At 42.9% G+C, this 19,170-nt stretch overlaps 1 protein-coding gene and 1 long non-coding RNA gene across 2 annotated transcripts; both read left to right on the forward strand.

Annotated features, from left to right (window-relative positions):
* Nucleotides 1-4,688: 4,688 nt before the first annotated feature.
* On the forward strand, nt 4,689-10,674 carry LOC143268206 (uncharacterized). The gene is made up of 3 exons (XR_013043909.1): nt 4,689-4,715; nt 7,738-7,872; nt 10,606-10,674. It is a non-coding gene; the product is annotated as an uncharacterized LOC143268206 (long non-coding RNA).
* Nucleotides 10,675-12,031: 1,357 nt separating this feature from the next.
* Nucleotides 12,032-18,286, forward strand: LOC143268205 (uncharacterized). The gene is made up of 5 exons (XM_076549347.1): nt 12,032-12,050; nt 14,091-14,131; nt 14,515-14,545; nt 15,967-16,026; nt 17,945-18,286. The coding sequence occupies exons 2-5, from the start codon at nt 14,129-14,131 to the stop codon at nt 18,247-18,249; spliced, it is 399 nt and encodes a 132-aa protein (XP_076405462.1). The 5' UTR covers nt 12,032-12,050; nt 14,091-14,128; the 3' UTR covers nt 18,250-18,286.
* The last annotated feature ends 884 nt before the right edge of the window (nt 18,287-19,170 follow it).

Below are 19,170 nucleotides of genomic sequence, written 5' to 3' on the forward strand. Positions count from 1 at the left end.
CTCATCCTGGACTGCCATGCAGGATGACTGAGGTGTAGAGGAGGTCAGAGACTTTTCCTTCATCCTTGAACCTCTGACCTTATGAGTTAGCAGGGATCTGATCTCTGACCCCTGCCTTGGCTCTTTTTCATGCATTCTTGATTCTGATTCCAAGATACAGATGGTGCCTTAGGAAGTTCCCATAAGCTAATACCCATGTTCCAAGAGCTAAAGGACATGAGCAATTGGGGATCCACCTTCTTGACACACATCTTGCCACAGGCTGTGATTGTCCATAATGTTCTGTGTATTCGTGGCTTTCTTTTGGGAATTTCAAGTTGCCCCACAGAGATCCAGGACCAGTCTCCACCCCCATAATCCTCCATCTCTCTCTTCTCTAGCCACTTTCTCCTACTTCTGGAATGCCATGTGGACTCTAGACTCTGTACCTAGTAATACATCAATGTGTGACAATTCCCTTATTCCGGGAATTTTTTCATGGTGTTTCATACTATAAAACATTTCTCTGATTTGTCCCCAGAATGAGTCTCTATGTGTCGTGTCTTTTATATTCTATAATTTTCTCTTCCTCCTTCTCTAAACTTATCAGTCACAAGAAAAGAGTCCGGAACCCAAAACTTCTAGTGTACTACATTTACAGAATGACATTTGAATCTTACTAGGTCATCTGGCTCATCCCTTCACCTGATGGGCATAGGTAGAAGGCTGGTTGTGTGCAACTGAAGTTCTTGAACATGTAAAGACAGAGAAGTTAACCAGAGTCAGCTTGGAGCAGTCACATAAACAGAGTGACACAAGGCACAATAAGAAAAAAAAAAACTAAGTGATCCATGCAACTACATGAGCCGGGCAGTGGTGGTACACGCCTTTAATCTCAGCACTCGGGAGGCAGAGGCAGGTGGATCTCTGTGAGTTCGAGGCCAGCCTGGTCTACAGAGTGAGTTCCAGGAAAGGCGCAAAGCTACCCAGAGAAACCCTGACTCGAAAAAAAAAAAAAAAAAAAACTAAGTGAAAACACATACATAGACACACCAAGACACACCCAGGGACACACACACATATACACACAGACACTATACACACAGACAGATATAGACACAGACACACACACACAGACACACACCCACACACACACAGAAGAACATTGTCTGAAATCTTAGCAAGTGTGACAACAGTAAAGTCACTGACATGTTATGGTCATTTGGACCAAACACCTGAAGCTGTGACTCCAATTATTAGAATATCTGCTCCCTACAATGACCTTGTCTTGAATTTACCTGCATCTATATACTGATGGCAGCCTCGTGTTCACAGGCCCCCATTTTGCATGGAAAGGATCACCTCTGAGAAATGCCTAGCCTTTGTGCCTTCTCTAAGAGAAGTCTCATGTCTTTGGTCTTCACCTTGCCAAAAATGCACAACTTATAATCATTATTTAGGAGTTTTGGTAAGTTTAAAGGGCTTGCAGATATATATGTATATGTTTATATATATATACATATATATATCACAAAGCTGAAGTGTTATAAAGACCAGAAAACCATGTTCATAAACACATGTAGATTAGCCATTGTGCATTGTTCTTTCATAAAATATGCACCACATATGATGAATTATTGCAATTTATCTCATTATTCATACTTACCAAGATTGCATCATTTTTACCTTTGAGAGATAATGTAATGGGACATGAACATTCACTTTTAAATAGTTGTTTAAAGTTAAATACATGGTGTACATATGCTCAGAAGGTGATTAGACTGTGCACACATTGGTACCCTGTTTTGTTTTTAATTTTTTAAATTTTTATTTTATAATTTAATTTAATTTTACATATACCCATGGATTACCTTGTTCTCCCCCCCTCCTGCCCTCCCCCTGCCTTTCTCCCAGCCCCCCCCCCATTCCCATCTCCTCCATGGCAAAGACTCCCCTGAGAATTGAGTTCAACTTGGTAGATTCAGTCCAGGCAGGTCCAGTCACCTCCTCCCAGGATGAGCCAAGTGTCCCTGTATAAGCCCCAGGTTCCAAACTGCCAGCATATGCACTGAGGGCAGGTCCCGGTCCCACTGCCTGGATGCCTCCCAAACAGATCAAGCTAATCAACTGTCTCACTTATCCAGAGGGCCTGATCCAGTTGGGGTCTCCTCAGGTATTGGTTCATAGTTCTTGTGTTTCCCTTCATTTGGCTATTTGTCCCTGTGCTTTTTCCAACCTTGGTCTCAACAATTCTCACCCATACAAACCCTCCTCTTTCTTGCCAATTGGACTCCTGGAGCTCCACCCGGGGCCTGGCCGAGGATCTCTGCATCTGGTTCCCTCAGTCATTGGATGAGGTTTCTAGCATGATAGTTAGGGTGTTTGGCCATTCTATCACCAGAGTAGGTCAGTTCCGGCTGTCTCTCGACCATTGGCAGTAGTCTATTGTGGGGGTATCTTTGTGGATTTCTGTGGGCCTCTCTAGCACTTTGCTTCTTCCTATTCTCATGTGGTCTTCATTTATCATGGTCTTTTATTCCTTGTTCTCTCTCTCTGTTCTTGATCTATCTGGGATCTCCTGTTCCCCTAAGCTCTCTTTCCCTCCACCCTTGCCCTTCATTACCCCCACTCACGTCCAGGTTGTTCATGTAGATCTCGTCCATTTCTCTGTCATTGAGTGATCCCTATGTCTTTCTTGGGGTCCTGTTTTCTAGGTAGCCTCCCTGGAATTGTGAGTAGCAGTCTAGTCATCTTTGTTTTACATCTAGTATCCTCCTATAAGTGAGTACATATCATGTTTTCTTTCTGAGTCTGGGTTACCTCACTCAGCATGATTTAATCTCCAGTGCACATATAAAAAAGTTCAGACAATTCTATGCACACCCGTAACCCCAGCATATTCAGGGCCAGAGAAGGATGATTCTGGGTCCTGATGACTATTAGTCTCAGTTTAGCTTCAATGAAAAACCTTGATTGAAGGAAGGAAGACAAAAGTGAAAGACCAGGATTGTTATAATTTACATTTTTAATTCTTTGAGAATTTAATGTGACTACTGTGTTTACATCATTCTATCCCACCTTCTCCTCAATCCATCTCATCCCATGTCCCCCCTTCAAATATATGAGTTCTTCTCTGATAACTACTATACTTACATAAACAGAGGAGTTCATTTAATGTTGCTCTTATATATACCTATGTGTGCTCTTGTATGTTTAGTGCAGTTAGTTCAGGATTAGATAACTTATGAGGAGACTTACCTCTGGAGAAAATTCATCTCTCTGCAACCTCTCTGTAGCTCCTGGTCTAGGGTGCCATATCAGTAGGGGCTGTCATGATGCAGGTCCTATTTGGGGAACTGTGTTGAGATTTCATGGGCTATATCATCCCTGCCATGTCTAGAAGACACTATCTAGCAGCATATGTCCTGTCCCTCTGGTTCTTATAGTCTTTCCAATCCTCTACCAAAATGTTCCCTGAGCCTTAGGTGTGGGGGTTATCTTATGCATCTACAATTTGGGATCCCACAATTTGTCTTCTGACCTCTACATGCAAACTGAAGCATACCAGTGGTCACTCCAAAGAGAATACCTGTGAAGATTTGTATTTAATCTTCAATCTGATAGATTATTTTATGTTGCTTTAGGTCCCCCACTGTCTGGAAATACAATTCTGTTACTCATATCTCTCCAGGCCTTTTTCTGTTTTAATTTCCCTTCAAGGGAAGATAGTTCAGCAGCTGCCCAACAATCCTGTTCAGTAGGTCTAGTCACATGTACTAAGTCTATGCACTTTTAGTCACATCAAGTAAGGATGCTGCATAAGTAGGAAGCAAGACCATGAGCTGACAGTCACTTTCTGTCCCCTTTAGTGCTACCTGAAGAGACAGAAATAAAGGTGGAGAAGGTAAGGGGGCCTTTCTTTTCTCTAAGATAGAAAGGTTATTCTAGTGATCTTATGTTTCAGTGCATATCCCATTGAACAATGAAACTGAGCAGGGCATCATGGGTATTAGAGAGTTAATTTAGGAAGAGGACAAAGTGGAATTGTACCATCTTGGTCCAGACTGAATCAAATCTTCCCGTGTCAAGTGTCACAGTCTGTATGAGGGGGGCTTTTCTTCTGGAGAAAAAAGGCTCCTCTTTAGATAAATGTGTGTAATATTGACTCAGAAGTTAACAGGCATATCATCTATTAAGATGTGTGTTTTTCCTTAAGGGGCCTCTCCTATTTGTTTTCCCATCCTGTCATCTAGATGGAATTTGTGTTGTTCCCCAAAAGTCTCAATATGGTGGGAAGCTTCATGCATCCAATATTTGAATATTTAGGGTATAATACATTTAAAACATGTGCACTCGTGCAAATAATTGGAGGCCCCCTCTTAGAAGGAATTAATCTCCCAGGGCAGGTTGTTAAGTTGGTCTGCCATGCTGGGATGTAGCTTAGGGAGCCCTCAGTGAAGGCCAAACAGAAGAGGTGCTCTGCTCTCACTTTGAGTCAGCATTAGTGTGTGATGTATTAGTTTTTGTCACAAAGTACGTAGCCCTGGTTTTCTGTGACATCATCACATAATGTATGAATACAGTCTTTTTTTTAATGTCTTTTTCCTATCCTGCTTTACACTATGCTGTGTCATAGGGTGAACCAAAGAGCTATGCAAAAAGACTCTGTATGACCTGAACCTCAAAGTGTTTTCTTTCCTTTCAATTACAGGTGGAGAAGAGGAAATTTAATTGTTGTATGTATTACGGTATCTCTCAAACACATTTTAGAATTGTTTAAATGCTGGCTGTCTTTTCTCTGGCACACCAATGTGATATAAGACTCCTATTGGGAGTGAAACTTGGGAATTTAAGCAGGGAAAAGGCAATGCCCTAAGTAACGAGTCTTACCAATGTGTCTACAGTCACTGCTTTCAGTTCTGATGCCTCTAGTTATTTTGGCATTTTGTGTACCAGGCAGGGTCTAAATAGATTTTTTTCCCAATACAGTTATCCCTATGACAGAGTCCACTTTCCAGTGACAAATTTGTCAATTCAAAAAGCAAGATACACATTTTACCTTTAAAAAAAAAGTGTTCAAAGCTCACCGTACAGATGTGTGATAGACTTGGTTTTGTTTTGGTTTTTTTTTTGTGCATTTCTCTGGAGAATGATAGCTCAAAGTGTATGGATAGGTCATCAGTCTTTCCAGTGGTAGAGCTCAGGAAGTACTTTTTATTTTGTCAAGGGCTCAGGGATACCTATGTGAGAGGCCCATCTTCCCAGCATCTGCCTGCAATAACCCAGCCCTAGGTAAACAGCAGACAATGATGAGCACCAAGTGGGCAGAAAGCCAGGCAGTACTCTTTAGCTGCCTGCAGACACTCATAAGTATGATAGATGGAAATTTGTAGATGTAACCAACCGTCTTATTAAATAAGAAACACAGAACCAATGTAAAAGAGAAAGCCAAGAGGTCAGAGCTCAGAGCTAAAACCTTACCCTTCCTCCTGTGGTGGTCCTACCTCTCTGAAAGAGACCTACTTCCTGTGTGTTTGTCTTGATATAGTCTTTCTGTTCTGCCTTCTCATTGGTTGTAAACCCAAACACGTGACTGCCTCGTCACTGCCTGTAAGTACAGCCCTCCAGGTCTTAAAGGCGTGTGTCTCCAATGCTGGCTGTATCCCTGAACATACAGAGACTTACCTAGCTCTGCCTACCAAGTGCTGGGATTAAAGGCATGTGCCACCACCGCCACGCTCTTTTTATGGCTCTAATAGCTCAGACCCCAGGCAACTTTATTTATTAACATACAATTAAATCACATTTCAGTACAAATAAAATACCACCATAGAAAGTCCATATGTTTGGTCAGATCAGAGCATTTGACTATAGGAGACACTGCACTGAAAAATAGGTCGGATGTGTGTGATAACTGGATTTATGGAAGAGATGGCTCATTCCAGTAAGAACTATTGTAAAAGCTTAACAGATTAGACAACATTAACATGAGCCCAAAGAGCCACACAATTTATAGGCAATGTCCACTAAGACCTCCAGTCATCCCTTCATTCTTGAGCTGCACTGGATCATTCTTTTGGCTATCTATACATCTTTAAAGGTGAGCTCGAGTTTGTGTTCCAGAATTACTTCTATCACTGGCAGTCAGTCTCCCTGCTGCCTGCTGTGTCTGAGCACTCAGTGGAATGATATAAGCAGCAGTGAGTTACACAGGCAGAGCATGGCTGGGTATCATCATTCTGAAGATGCTGGCTGTGTTAGAGTAGCCTCACAGTCAGATTTGTCAAAGAGGGTCAATGGGCAGGAATGTAAAGACCAGTTCGGTTTAGTGTGCTTCTAGCATGTGCACAACCCTGGATTTGATCCCAATGACTGTATAATATGTGCCCATTGTGGCACACTTCTGTAAACCCAATTCTTCAGAGCTAGAGTGAGGAGAACCATAAATTGAAACTCATCCTTTTATACATAGGGATTTTCAGCCTGATCTTGCATTAGAGGTATTTCTAGAAGTTTAAAATAATGGTTAGGGGATGAGCTTGACTCAATTGCCCCATAGAGTCTGTGGGTAGAAGAGTGTGTAGAAACTGGACTTTGATGAGTCGAGCAGAGCAGGTGTGGTGCACACTTGGTGCTAATACAGACCCTGCCCTTCTAGCTACATTTATCTGGGTTGTCCACACAGTGACTGAGGATATTTGTCATCTAGAAAGCCATGTGCATACTTACCACCCAAATGCCAGACTGCTTTCCTTACCTGGTCATGTTGAAGACATCAAGGAAGGCTTGGCCAATTGAAGGGAAGTTTCATTTTTGTCAAACCATCGTGCAATAACATGATGTAGAATGATTTGGACTCTGAGTATTTCTAAGGAATATGCTCGAATCTATAATCTCTCAGTGGGGTTCCCTGGCAGTCACAATTAGTCAGTGGGAGGGATATGACAGGTTGAAGATGCAAGAGAAGAGTCACATATTTGTACTAAGCCAGTGCCCTCCAGTGACTCCAGTTTTGAGTCAGGGATTGGAAGGTAAAGAATATCTCTCTCTCTCAGGCTGCTCCTGTCAGGGGTTTGGTCACAGTGACAGGGGTGTAACTAATGTGGTCCTAACGGTGAAAAGTCGGGAGTGCACACAGTTGTTTACTTCTCAGTCATGTAAGGCTATTAATACCGTATGTTCTCTGTGAGCTACAAGGACCACAGGTGAATAAAGAATGAAAGTCAACAGCAGCCACACTTCCCATGCTGGATGCAATGGATCGCTCTAAATTCAGTCACTAGCTTCTAGCTGAATTCCTCTGATATTTAACAAACATCATTGGAGTATTTCTGCTGTACATGTGCCTTTCCTTATGATTTACCATTTGTAGTTCTCTTTTAGACTAGAAAGTATCATGAGAAGTTCTTCTGAAACTTCCAGTGTTTGGAGAAAAGCATGGAAGAAAGAGGAATCGTATGAACAACAGTGTATTCATGCGATTGTCAGAAGGAAGAGCTCCCATCTGGCACCAAACCCATACAACACATTCAGTCCTGCTCCTTCTGTATTGCACCAGCCACGTAAATGCAGACAGTACCTATATTGTCTGTATACTGCTTAATCACAAAATGTGATCTTCCACAAGCAACACTCTTGACACTGATGACTAGCTGGAACAGGAAATTAGACCATATTTACAAACACACAGCCATGATTAGTTTTCTGGTTTTCTGCCGTAAACTAACATAACTCTCCCTGTTGTGACTACATTTTCAGTTACTTCATTCTTTAGAAGATTTTGTAAGAAAAAAACTATCATCCCTCAAGTTATGGAGGAACCTCCAGCTACTCCAGTTGCTGTTCCAGGCAGTGGAAGCACATCTGATAAAATAATACAAACCCAAGAGGAAGGTACTGTACATATTGAGGCTTTGCTTCCATTATATGTAGTAGTCAGTTATCCTCTGTGCCATAGGTAAAACTGAACAGATTTACCAGAACTTTCACTATCTGAAATATATCAGTGTATCTATCTCATCCCTAGAAATACAACCATAGAATTTTAAGAGGTATTTAAAAAATTAAATAAAAATAAAAGTCACTTTGGCTCTCGCTGAATACTATGAACTAGAGGAAAGCTGGGGCACATGTATAAGTTGATGTAGCTTCACCTGATATGGGCAGAAACAGGTGAGTAACCCTATCTGCTACTTAATCTGTGGGAGCCCATTCTGGGGTTCCTCGTGGCTTTACCCAGCAGGTCCGAATAGAGGATGATCAGGACCACGGGCCTGAGTGCAGGTGTCTGAGATGGTCTGCACTTGGCTGTGCTGGGGGAGGAGGTCTTTTGCTCCACCCCTTGGCGTCTCTATAAAAACCCTGGGCAAGAGACAGTCGGGGCCCGTTGAAATAGGTTCCAGGCCCTCTCGAGGCTATCCTTTATTTTCTATCTGTTTATCTCCGCAAGATTCTCCGCTATAAATCCTTCTATCTAATATTTCCTGCTGATCGCACTCAAGAAAACTCTAGCAAGCTGTGGGGGTGGTGGGTAAATGCCCCACATTAATCCACATGTGGGTGACACAGATGGATTAGATCTGAAGAGTCCCCAAAGTACAAGTGAAATTTGAAATATGTAACAGCCTTCTTGGCCAGGTTCAATGGGAAAGGGTCCCAGTAGTGGCCATGTCACACCCTGTGCTTGGGAGTGCGAGAGAGCAGGAAAGAGATCTGTAAGTACGAGGAAAATGGGAGGTTCCTGTGCTTTTCCTCTTTCGGAAACAAATGATCCATTTTATAATTCCATAAAATATATACAACCTATCAAAGAATCACAACCATGTCCTCTGAAAAAGACAGATGACCTTTACCTCAGCCATCTTTCCAGGCTGTCAAATGTTTACATGGCAAGCCATGGCATCTGGCATAATTCCCTGTTTGGAGCAATCCCAATTATACATTTTTGTTTGACTATTTGTGTGTCTATTTAATCTTATGATCTTCCATTTAGCCTTTTCAAACATCCTCCGTGCTGTCCCTCCTTTGTTCTGTTCTGCCATCCCTTTCCCCACTCAGACCTCCCTCCCTTTACTCCCCCTTTTCCCTTCATGTCACCTGTGCTCCCCCATGACCCCCTTACTATCTTCCTTCCTCCTTACCAATTAATGTTCCCTTTCTAGTCTCCTGAACTCTATAGGTTCTCCAAGTTAGTATCTAAATCTTAAATTTCACACTACAATCAGATGAATATTATGATAATGTCCTTTTAAAGCTACCAACTAGAAACTTTGAGTTTTAGTAGCACATTACTACATATTTCATGTTTTCAAAAATACCTTATGGTTTTTGTTGTTAATCAGACATTGCTATAAAATGGTTTTACTACCTTGAAGTTGATTATTGCTCCTGTGTGTTTTAAATCTTCAGTTTCTTTAGTGACTTTATGAATGAATTGTTTACAATGATTATTCTCTTCCTCGTGTGTTTCTGGGGGTTTTCTGTAATAGTGAATTAGTGATTGGAGTGAGTTTTAACTGCATACAACCAGCAAGTATCCTGTCTTTGTCATGGGATTCTACTGGTCTGTGGGGGAGAGCTTCAATACACTGGAGGGTACAGAATTCTTAGTTTAACCTTCCTATGTGAACAGAACTTCAGTGTCAATGGGAAAAGAAATAAAGCCTCATGTCTTGATTCTTCAGAACCATGTGTGTGTGTGTGTGTGTGTGTGTGTGTGTGTGTACATTGTCCTCCATTTGTGTGAATCTTAGATTAACCAAAAGAATGTAGGAAGTGTGTAAATTATCTCCATGATACTCGTTTTATTGTGATTTCATTTTATGGAATGTTTGCCCCAGAATATACCTATTACCACAGGAAACCACTGGAAAAATATGGTCTGCCAATGCTTTTAGCAGATGACTTGGGAAAGTGCTTTCTACTCCAAAGAGAAAAATTACATTGCTCTATTAGCCTACTCTAAAAATAGTATCTATTCCAGAGAAAAGCTGTGCTGCTCCAACACAACAGCATTTAAGGTTTTCCTTTCCCTGGGATGTGACTGCCCCTTTATGGTTCATGCACTGAACTAGGGAGTGGAGCATGGTGCCACTAGAGGTTAAAATGCTAATTCAGTGGTTCATTGAATTAGCTTCTGGATTGCTGTGAGCCTTGTTTTGTTTCCAGCATTCTGAGGTACCCAGATGTGCTGCAGAGGGGACACGTTATCATGGTCTTTATTTTCTCGTGTTCACCAATACCACTCCATAAACCATATTCCTTTTGGTACCCTGGAAAGTGTGTACTAGATGGCAACTTAGCATAAATTAAAACTCACATTGTTTCTTAGTTTTAGAAGACCATCCGTCTGGTCTTCAAGTGATTGATAGGAGTAATGGGAAGCTTGTACCCTTGGAAGACTTTTATTGTCTTCTGTTCCCATCAGCACACTGCAAGTGTTCCATTTTCCATTTTTTCCCTGCTTCTCGTTGACTCAGTGCTTTCAATGAGGATGCTCCAGCAGCCCCTCGGTCTAGCCTCGAGAGCATAGCCATACATATAAGCCTGTTGTGTAAGCTAAGCACTGTTCTCTAAGGAAGCCATGGCCCACAGCACCAGTGATGAACAGTCACTCTCTCTTCCTAGATACTAAAGATGCCCCTGATATTAAACAGTTATTTTCTAAAGAGGAAGAAATCGACCATTCTACTGAGGTAAGGTGGACTTTCTATGACTGAAATAGAAATGTTGCTGTCTGACTTTCCTATTTTATTTGAGTTTGCCTATTAAAATATGACAGTATGTATATATACTATGCTGTGTTTTCTGGAATAGTAGAATAGTTCCTTGCCGATGGACACCTTATGAGAAAGAGCATTTGTGAATGGCACAGTCAGGGTACAGAATAGATGCTATCACCTGTCCCTCTGGAAAACAATGCTTCTTCTTTAGATTATTTTGTGGTTGGTGACTGAAGGAGGGTTAGAGATACATCATTCTGAAAAATATCATAGGTTTGTCACAGATATATCTTTGCTTTGCCAGCCATTAATGTTGGCAGTGAAATAAAGGCTACACAACTGTCTCACCATGCAGAGGACCTAGTCCAGTCCCATGTAGGCACCACAGCCATTGATCCAACTTTCATGAATTCCCTCTTGTTTGTTTGGTTGTCCCTGCGTGTTTCCACATCATGATCCTGATGCACTTGCTCATAGAATCCTCTTCTCTCTCTTTGACTGGACTCCTGGAGCTCGGTCTAGTGATTGGCTGTGGATCTCTGCATCTGCTTCCATTAGTTGGAGAAAAGTTCTGTGATGACAGGGTATTCACCGGTCTGATCTCTGGGGCAAGCCAGTTCAGTTCAGGCACCCTCTCTACTATTGCTAGTAGTCCAGGCTGGGGTCATCCTTGGGGATGCCTGGGAACTTCCCTAGCACCTGGTTTTTCTCTATCCCCACGATGTCTCTCTCTATCATGGTATCTCTTTCATTGCTTTCCCCCTCCCTGTTCCAGTTCAACCATCCCATTCCCTTATGTTCTCATCCCCTATCCCCTAACCTCCATTGCCCACTCCTCATACCCAGTTTACTCATGGAGATCTCATTTGTTTCCCCTTCCCAGGGCAGTTCATGTGTCCCTCTTTGGGTCTTCCCTGTTAGTTAGCTTCTCTGGGGTTGTGGGTTGTTGCCTGATTACTCTTTGCTTTATATCTAGTATCCACTTATGAGTGTGTACATAACAAGTTACCATCTCTGGTGCATGAGCAGGCTTTGTGGAGCCCACTACCTATGATGGGATACCTCGTGCAGCCTTGAGGCAGGGGGGAAGGACTTGGACTTGCCTCTACTGAATGTGCCTCCACATGGGAGGACTTGCCTTCTTGTGGGAGGAAGTGAGGGGTGGATTGGGAGGGGAGGCTGGGGGCATGGAAGGAGGGAAGAAGAGGATCTTTGATTGGTGTGTAAAATGAATGAAAAAAATCTTAATTAAAAAAAAGAGAAAGACATGTGCCTGTATGCCCCATGACGTTACCCTCAAAATGTCTTTGTTTCTATAATTTCAGGGAGCCTGGGAAGAAGACCAAAGCAGTAAGTATTGTTTAACTCCTTGGTGAGGAAGAATGTAAATGTTAAGATAGGTAGGGTGTCCCTTACTGTCTTCTCTTTGAAAGGCCACCCAACTTGCTGTTTCTGGAGAGAGCAAAACAGTCAACACGACTTTTTAAGGGTGTTCTAGATGCCCTTGACAGCCAGGTTTCTGCATAGATTTCCATGAGGCTGTGTGCATAAAGAATATTAGGGTTTCAGGTGCTTCAATGTCTTGTTTCCCTGCATGGGTAATGGTCTATGGAGGACATAGTTTATGCTCCCATTCATACTTTAAATGAACTTTATACTTTATTAGTTCATCTAGTCTTCATGACATTTGTGCTTGGGGATTGTTATAACCCCTGCTTCAGAACAAAAATGAAGAATCTCTGATCAAAGTCAAAAGCAGAAAGTTAAAACATGAATCCATCTGGGCAATCCATTGCTCTTGCTTCCGTGGTTGAGCCTTAAATTCATTTAAGAAAATTTTGAGAGCATTGTCAGCAGGGCTGAGGGTTTACCATGTGGTTCAGAGATGCTGCCTGTCCATGACAAATTGCCTCCATGTCATGTTAACTGCATATTAAACTAGACCACATCCACAGATGCTTGAAGTCACTTGTGTGAAAAATCCAAAGACTCCCTGCTGTGTCCGGTCATTTCACACAGACCTTTGGAGTTTAAAGCAATCATGTAGGACAAGGCGACTTACTTCTGTAGATTTTGGACTCATGTCTTTTAGAAGCTGTCCCAAAACAAAACAAACACACACACACAAAAAAAAAAACAACTGAAATATTATAGTACACTTTCTAATAGCACTATGAGCAATAAGATTTTCCAACCCAGCTTGTCAGTAACCAAAGCAGATCAGTTGAGCAGCCTGTGCAGTTCTGAGAAACACCTGTTGGTGACACATAGCAAGTGTTAACAATCACACATACTGTGCTTTGAAACTTTTTGTTTTTTGAAATTAAATTATATCATTTTCCTCTTTCCTCCCTCTGACCATCCCCATGCGTCACCCCCTTTCTTCCTCGAATTTATGACCTCTGGCCTCCTTCCCTCCAACTGTAGATTGTAGTTACATGTGTGTGTGTGTGTGTGTGTGTGTGTGTGTGTGTGTGTGTGAGAGAGAGAGAGAGAGAGAGAGAGAGAGAGAGAGAGAGAGTGCATTTGTGAGTGTGTGTGAGTGTGTGTGTGTGTGTGTGTGTGATATATTCCTAAATATATAGATATAATCCACTCTTTCCATACAATGTTTTCTGTATTATGAGATTTCAGAGCTGACCAGTTGTTGTTGGAAAACCAACTGGGCTGTTCCCAGGGGAAGAGGATTTTTTTCTCCCACTCTCCACAGTTTTGGTTGCAGCACTAATGTTCTAGATGGAAGGTTCAGGCCAGGCCCCCCACAGTCACCTGATCTCTGCATTTTTATTTGTTGTAGTTTTCTGTTATGATTTCATTCTGTTGCAAAGAGAAATTGTTCTGTTGGATGGTAAAAGCTACACTGACCTGCAAGTATAGGATAAATATTTAGAATACAGTTAGAAATTATGCAGCTTTAGTGTTATTATTTTTATTTTGAGACAGGGACACATTTATCACAGGCTGCCTCTATCTTGCTCTATGGTTGAAGCTGAGGCCTGGTCCTCCTTCCACTACCTCCTGAATGCTGGGATTATAAGGGTTGGGGATTTAGCTCAGTGGTAGAGCACTTGCCTAGCAAGTACAAGGCCCCAGGTTCGGTCCTCAGCTCCAAAAAAAAAAAAAAAAAAGCAATAAGTATATGCCACAAAGTGTGAACCAGCTAGATTTATTTTATATTGTTTAAAGTGGCTTTAATTGAGGAACAAGGAACCTAGGTCTCATATTGATCTGTTTTATTTTTTCTTTTCTGGAACATCCTTCTACACTGGAGGATGGCCCAGCAGCAGCCCAAGCTATCTCCATACACACGTGTGCACATTGAAAATATTCCCTGAGTGTTTTATAATCATTAGTTGCCAACATCCTCACAGTTACTCTGTTTTCTCCTAGATTTATCTGGTGCTATTAGTGTACCAGAATCCAGACAAATGGTAAGCATACCTTTGTGTGTCTTCTGTAGAAATACAGCTCTATTTGGGTTCCATTCGTGTTACTTTTTGAAAGACAGTTTCCTTTGTGGAGTTCAGGGTCTCCAGCTCTCTGGTATCATTGACATCACCATATTCATTAAAATTGAAACATAGAAGGATTTCCCTCAGAAACTCCTTTCCCTGTTCTAGTAAGGATTTGCTTGCAATGTTAGTGGACTTGGGAGGTACAGTGCCAGGAAGGAAGGCTCTTTCCGTCTCTACTGGTGTCATATGCAGCACCAGTAGAGCTCTATTTCCACCGGTCTCTAAGTCATCCAGAGAAAACCAGACCATTGTGAAGGATACAGTATAGCCCAATCTTAACAATGCTTTCTTTTTCATAGTTGCAGATCACATCTGTTGTGTTTGGAAATCGTAAGTATCTGAAATCTCTCTCTTGTTCAGGAAATACCTTAGTGTTTCATTCCTAAGAAGCCTGAATCAGGATTCCTGTTGGAAAGGAGAGTTGAAAGTTAAATGATTAAATGGTTCTGCCATAGAGGCTCTGTGGAAAATCCCAAGAAGAACCTGGGTCAACTTTGTGTGAGCTGGTGTGGCTTTACCTGGTACACTATGTCCTGATGTTCTTGCAGATATAGCTCAAGTGGGGGACACAGATGTTGAAGAGCATCAGAATATCAGTAGTAAAGAAAGCTTTCCTAGTAAGTAACAGCATGCCCTGTTGGAATTGATAGGAGAGGATCCAGGAAACAGTAAGGTTGTACCTTCTGCTTGGCAGGCTAAGGCAGTATGAAAGGTATCAGTGAGATGTAAATTTGCCTGGAGATTTAAATACTACTCCATCCAGGCATAATGGTAAAGAGAGGTAGAAGCAAACATACCAAACCCCACTGTCAATGGGAGTTGGTATGATTAAGAGCATTATCTGTTCTACCAGAGGACCAGATTTGAGCTCCAGCACCCATAGAGCTGCTCACAACTATCTGTAACTCAGTTCCAGGGTATCTCATGCCCTCTTCTGATCTTGCCTGGCATTGTATGCATGTGATATACAAGCATTCATATGCAGGCAATGCAGATGAAACAAACTTAGAAATAAAAGTATGGTCTTCACCGGAACACCCATCCTTCCTGCCTCTGTCCCCGACAACGCTCCTAGCCATCAGTTGTAATCAGTAGCGTTCCTCGGAAATTGTGTGTATTCTGATGTAGTCTGGAAATATGTGTATATCTGGTGCTCACTTTTAATTGGTGAGTTGTGATAGAAGAAACTGTCAGTGGCTCACAACTGTCGGTAGTCAATGACATGAACCTGAGTACAAAGGTCTTGTAGTGTGGGCCCAGTAATGCAGAAGTGAATCCTCTTCTGGCTGGTCCTGCAGGACTTATAACAGTACCTCCATGTTTCCATTCAGTCTTCTTTTTCCTTAAAATCTTGAAGTGCCTACTTCTATTTATTCATTTGTTTGTTTATTTATTTATTTATTATATATACAGTGTTTTACCTGCATGTATGCCTGTGTGCTAGAAGAGGGCACCAGATCTCATTATAGATGATTGCGAGCCACCATGTGGTTATTTGGAATTGAACTCAGGACCTCTAGAAGAGCAGCCAGTGCTCTTAACCTCTGAGCCACCTCTCCAGCCCCCATTCAGTCTTTATATAAAAGACAATCTTATGGGTGGGTGGCAGAGTGAGTATACTGGCCTCACTGAAGCACCTTCCATAACCTAAGATGTCAAGGAACCAGTGGGAAGCTGAGGCTGATCTGGTGTGAGCTGATGTGGCTGTATCTTCTGTAGGCAGAATGAGCCACTCTGTTGCTTTCTTCCAGGTGATGCTCCTGAACTGCAACTCAGGGAGTTGGGAAAGGAGTCAAGTCCTATAGCTCCAGGTAGGTAACAACATTGCATTCTGGGTCTACTCTGTCATGTGGACATGGTGTCAGTGGGGACAGGGACAGAAGGAAGCCTGTGTGTGAGCTCATTTCCAGCCTGTGCTCCTCACACTAGACTGACCTGTAGGGCAAATGAGTCAAAGGACACATTGACACCTATCTTGGAGCTTCTGACCTAGTACTTGAGCATGGATCTGGGACTCTGTGGTCCAGATAAGGCCTCCTTTCCAGATATTACTAGTTCATCATGGATGTACAAAATCCCAGGAATTAAAGTGCATGGCCACTTGTATTTTATCTCTTGAGTCCTCTCTGACTTATCCTCTGTGTGTCTGAACCTCAGTTTCCTGCCATCTCATCAGATCACCTTGCCATATCTTCCAGTGTGTTCTGTCCTCTAAGCTGTCTGAAACTGATACGGCTTCATGCTTAGTATAGTTCTCACCTGTCTCCACGGGTCTAGAGTATGAATCAAAGGAGATTATATTCCCCAAAGGTCTTTTATGGAACCCCTGCAGTAAGGTGAGGGTCTTTCTTCATTGCAAAGTATGTCTGCCTGCCCTGTACCCTTCTACTTCTGATGGATTGATTCTGCTTGTGTAAACTCAGGGACGACTCTTTCTAATCAATGTGTCCACAGCGATGAAGGAGCCCACTTCACCGGCCACATCATTTGACCACTCTTCTGTCCCTTACCTAGAGCCTTCTCCACCCTCCTCCCTATTTCCTGAGTGGAATGGCGGCTCTGCACGTTATGCCCAGTAATCCATGAAAGTGTGTCCCTGCTGCCTTGTTCTTGATTCTGCATACCGAGTTGACTGGCCCACCTGATCGGACCTAACCTAATCCATCCTGGATCCCTGGATTCATTCCTGTTTTATGCATAAGTGTACCCAGTTGTCTTCCCCTTCCCTTGAAATGTGGCCTCACCTGAGTCCTTTACAGAGTTTATGGGAGAGCCAAAATCCCAATAGGAAGTGTATACAATGGGACATTGCTTAGGGACATGCCCAGCTAGACACAATTGAGTCTTACCAGGTAATCTGGTCACACCATTACTTGTGGAAAAGAGGTGAAGTGCTGTTCTTGCCTAGCTGGGGAAAGCAGGGAGCTGAACAGAGTGGGAACAGGGATGCTAAGCACAACACAGTTAGCAAGCAAAGCTTTGTTTCTGATGTGAAAGGAGACCCAAGGGGAACATCCAAAAGTTACAAACAACAGAACAGCAGCCAATAGAAAATTGTCCCCAACAATGTTGGTAGCATGGATGGTGGCACATGTGGGAGCAGTCACTCACCTAGGATGGCCAACCTGGTCCCTGCAAGAAATACCCAGCAGTGTCCCAGAGCTTTGTTGTGGGGTATTGTGTTCCCCAAAATATTGTGTACCCTAATAAACTTATCTGGGGTCAGAGAACAGAAAAGCCACTAGATACTTAGGATAGGCAGTGGTAGCACACGCCTTTAATCCTAGCATTCCAGAGGCAGAAATCCATGTGTTCAAGAATACAGCCAGGCATAGTGACTCACGCCTTTAATCCCAGAAAGCAAGCCTCTAATCCCAGGGAGTGATGGTAGAAAGCAGAAAGGTATATAAGGCGTGAGGACCAGAAACTAGCAGTGTTTGGCTGGTTAAGCATTTGGCAGGGTAAGCTTTTAGGTTTTGAACAGCACAGTTCAGCTAAGAGTCATTGGGATATGAGGACACAGAGGCTTCCAGTCTGAGGAAACAAGATCAGCTGAGAAGTTGGCCAGGTGAGGTTAGCTGTGGCCTGTTATGTATCTCTGATCTTCCAGCTTCACCCCAATACCTGGCTCACAGGTTTGATTTTATTAATAAGACCAGTTAAGATTCATGCTACACTTTGTGCCATGACTCCTTCCCTATTTTGAACTTATTCCTACTCTATCCCTAGAGATAAATGTACTATACCAAGCCCCACCTAAATCTTCAAATGAAGATACGAATGAGGAGGAGGAGGAGGAGGAAGAGGTGGTGGTGGAGGAGCCGGTGGAGGAGTTCCCAGTGGAGGAGGAGGCGGCAACAGATGAAGAGGCGGAAACAGAGGAGGAGGAGGAGGCGGCGGCGCCTAAGGCGGAAGCAGGGGAGGCAGAGGAAGAAGAGGAGGAGGAGGTGGTAGAGTTGGAGGCAGCAGGGGAAGAGGCAGAGGAGGAGAAAGAAGAGGAGGAGGAGGGGGAGGAGGGGGGGATGAAAAGCTAGTACCAATAAAAATATAATGCCTATAATCGTATATAAATGTGTTTTTTGTTTTTATTTCTATGTCTCTGAGCATGCCCACTGGAGTCACCCCTCCAGGGTGTTGTGATAGACAGTTGTAACCCATCCTGTGGAGCTACTTAGTTCTCCGTAAGAGTAGCAAGCACACTTGGCTGCTGAGCCATCTTTCTAGTACCCAGATCTCTTATCTTGAAGGCACATTTGATATTTTGATAGTATCTATCCACAGATACAGATGGGCTTAAAAGCACTCCCCCAGAATACTTCTAACACCTAAGACAGGAGGTGTGGATGTCTCCAAGAGGAGTATATCATCCCTGAACATCCCCTTGTAGTATACTCGGGTCCTGGAGGCCAACATAGGCAAAGTTCCTCCAGAGACACCTCAGAACCTCACTGGGTAGCTGGGGAGCCTAAGATAGCAAATTTCAATGGTGCTCCTTCAGAGGCTAGGCTTGTTCCCTGGGGTGCCCTCCAGATCTCCAGTCCTTAGATAAAAGTGACAAGGGCCCTCCCCCTGCCACATGACTGAGGGGACCTGCTTCGGTGGCTTCAGGCTTTGAATATGGCCCACCAGACCAAAGCCCTTCCTTGAAGGGTCCCGTGTACCCTCAACAGGTCCTAGACACTGTGGGATTGGGTGCCCACTGAGAGCTTATCCTCACTGGGTGAGCAAAGCAAGTGTGGCGAGAGCTAATCTAGTTGCCTGCGAGAAATTCATGTCTAGGGCCAAAGATCACATGGGCTACCTGTATGATGCCTCTGAAAGTAGCCCAGGGATTAGCAAAGAAACCCAGTGTTGTAGATTAATTCTAATTGATCTTAATAATAATAATAATAATAATAATAATAATAATAATAATAACCCAGAGTCAGATGTCAGGGTGAAAGCTGAAAGATAAG

Source organism: Peromyscus maniculatus, chromosome 12 (genome assembly GCF_049852395.1).
Source record: "Peromyscus maniculatus bairdii isolate BWxNUB_F1_BW_parent chromosome 12, HU_Pman_BW_mat_3.1, whole genome shotgun sequence".
Lineage (NCBI taxonomy): Eukaryota > Metazoa > Chordata > Mammalia > Rodentia > Cricetidae > Peromyscus > Peromyscus maniculatus.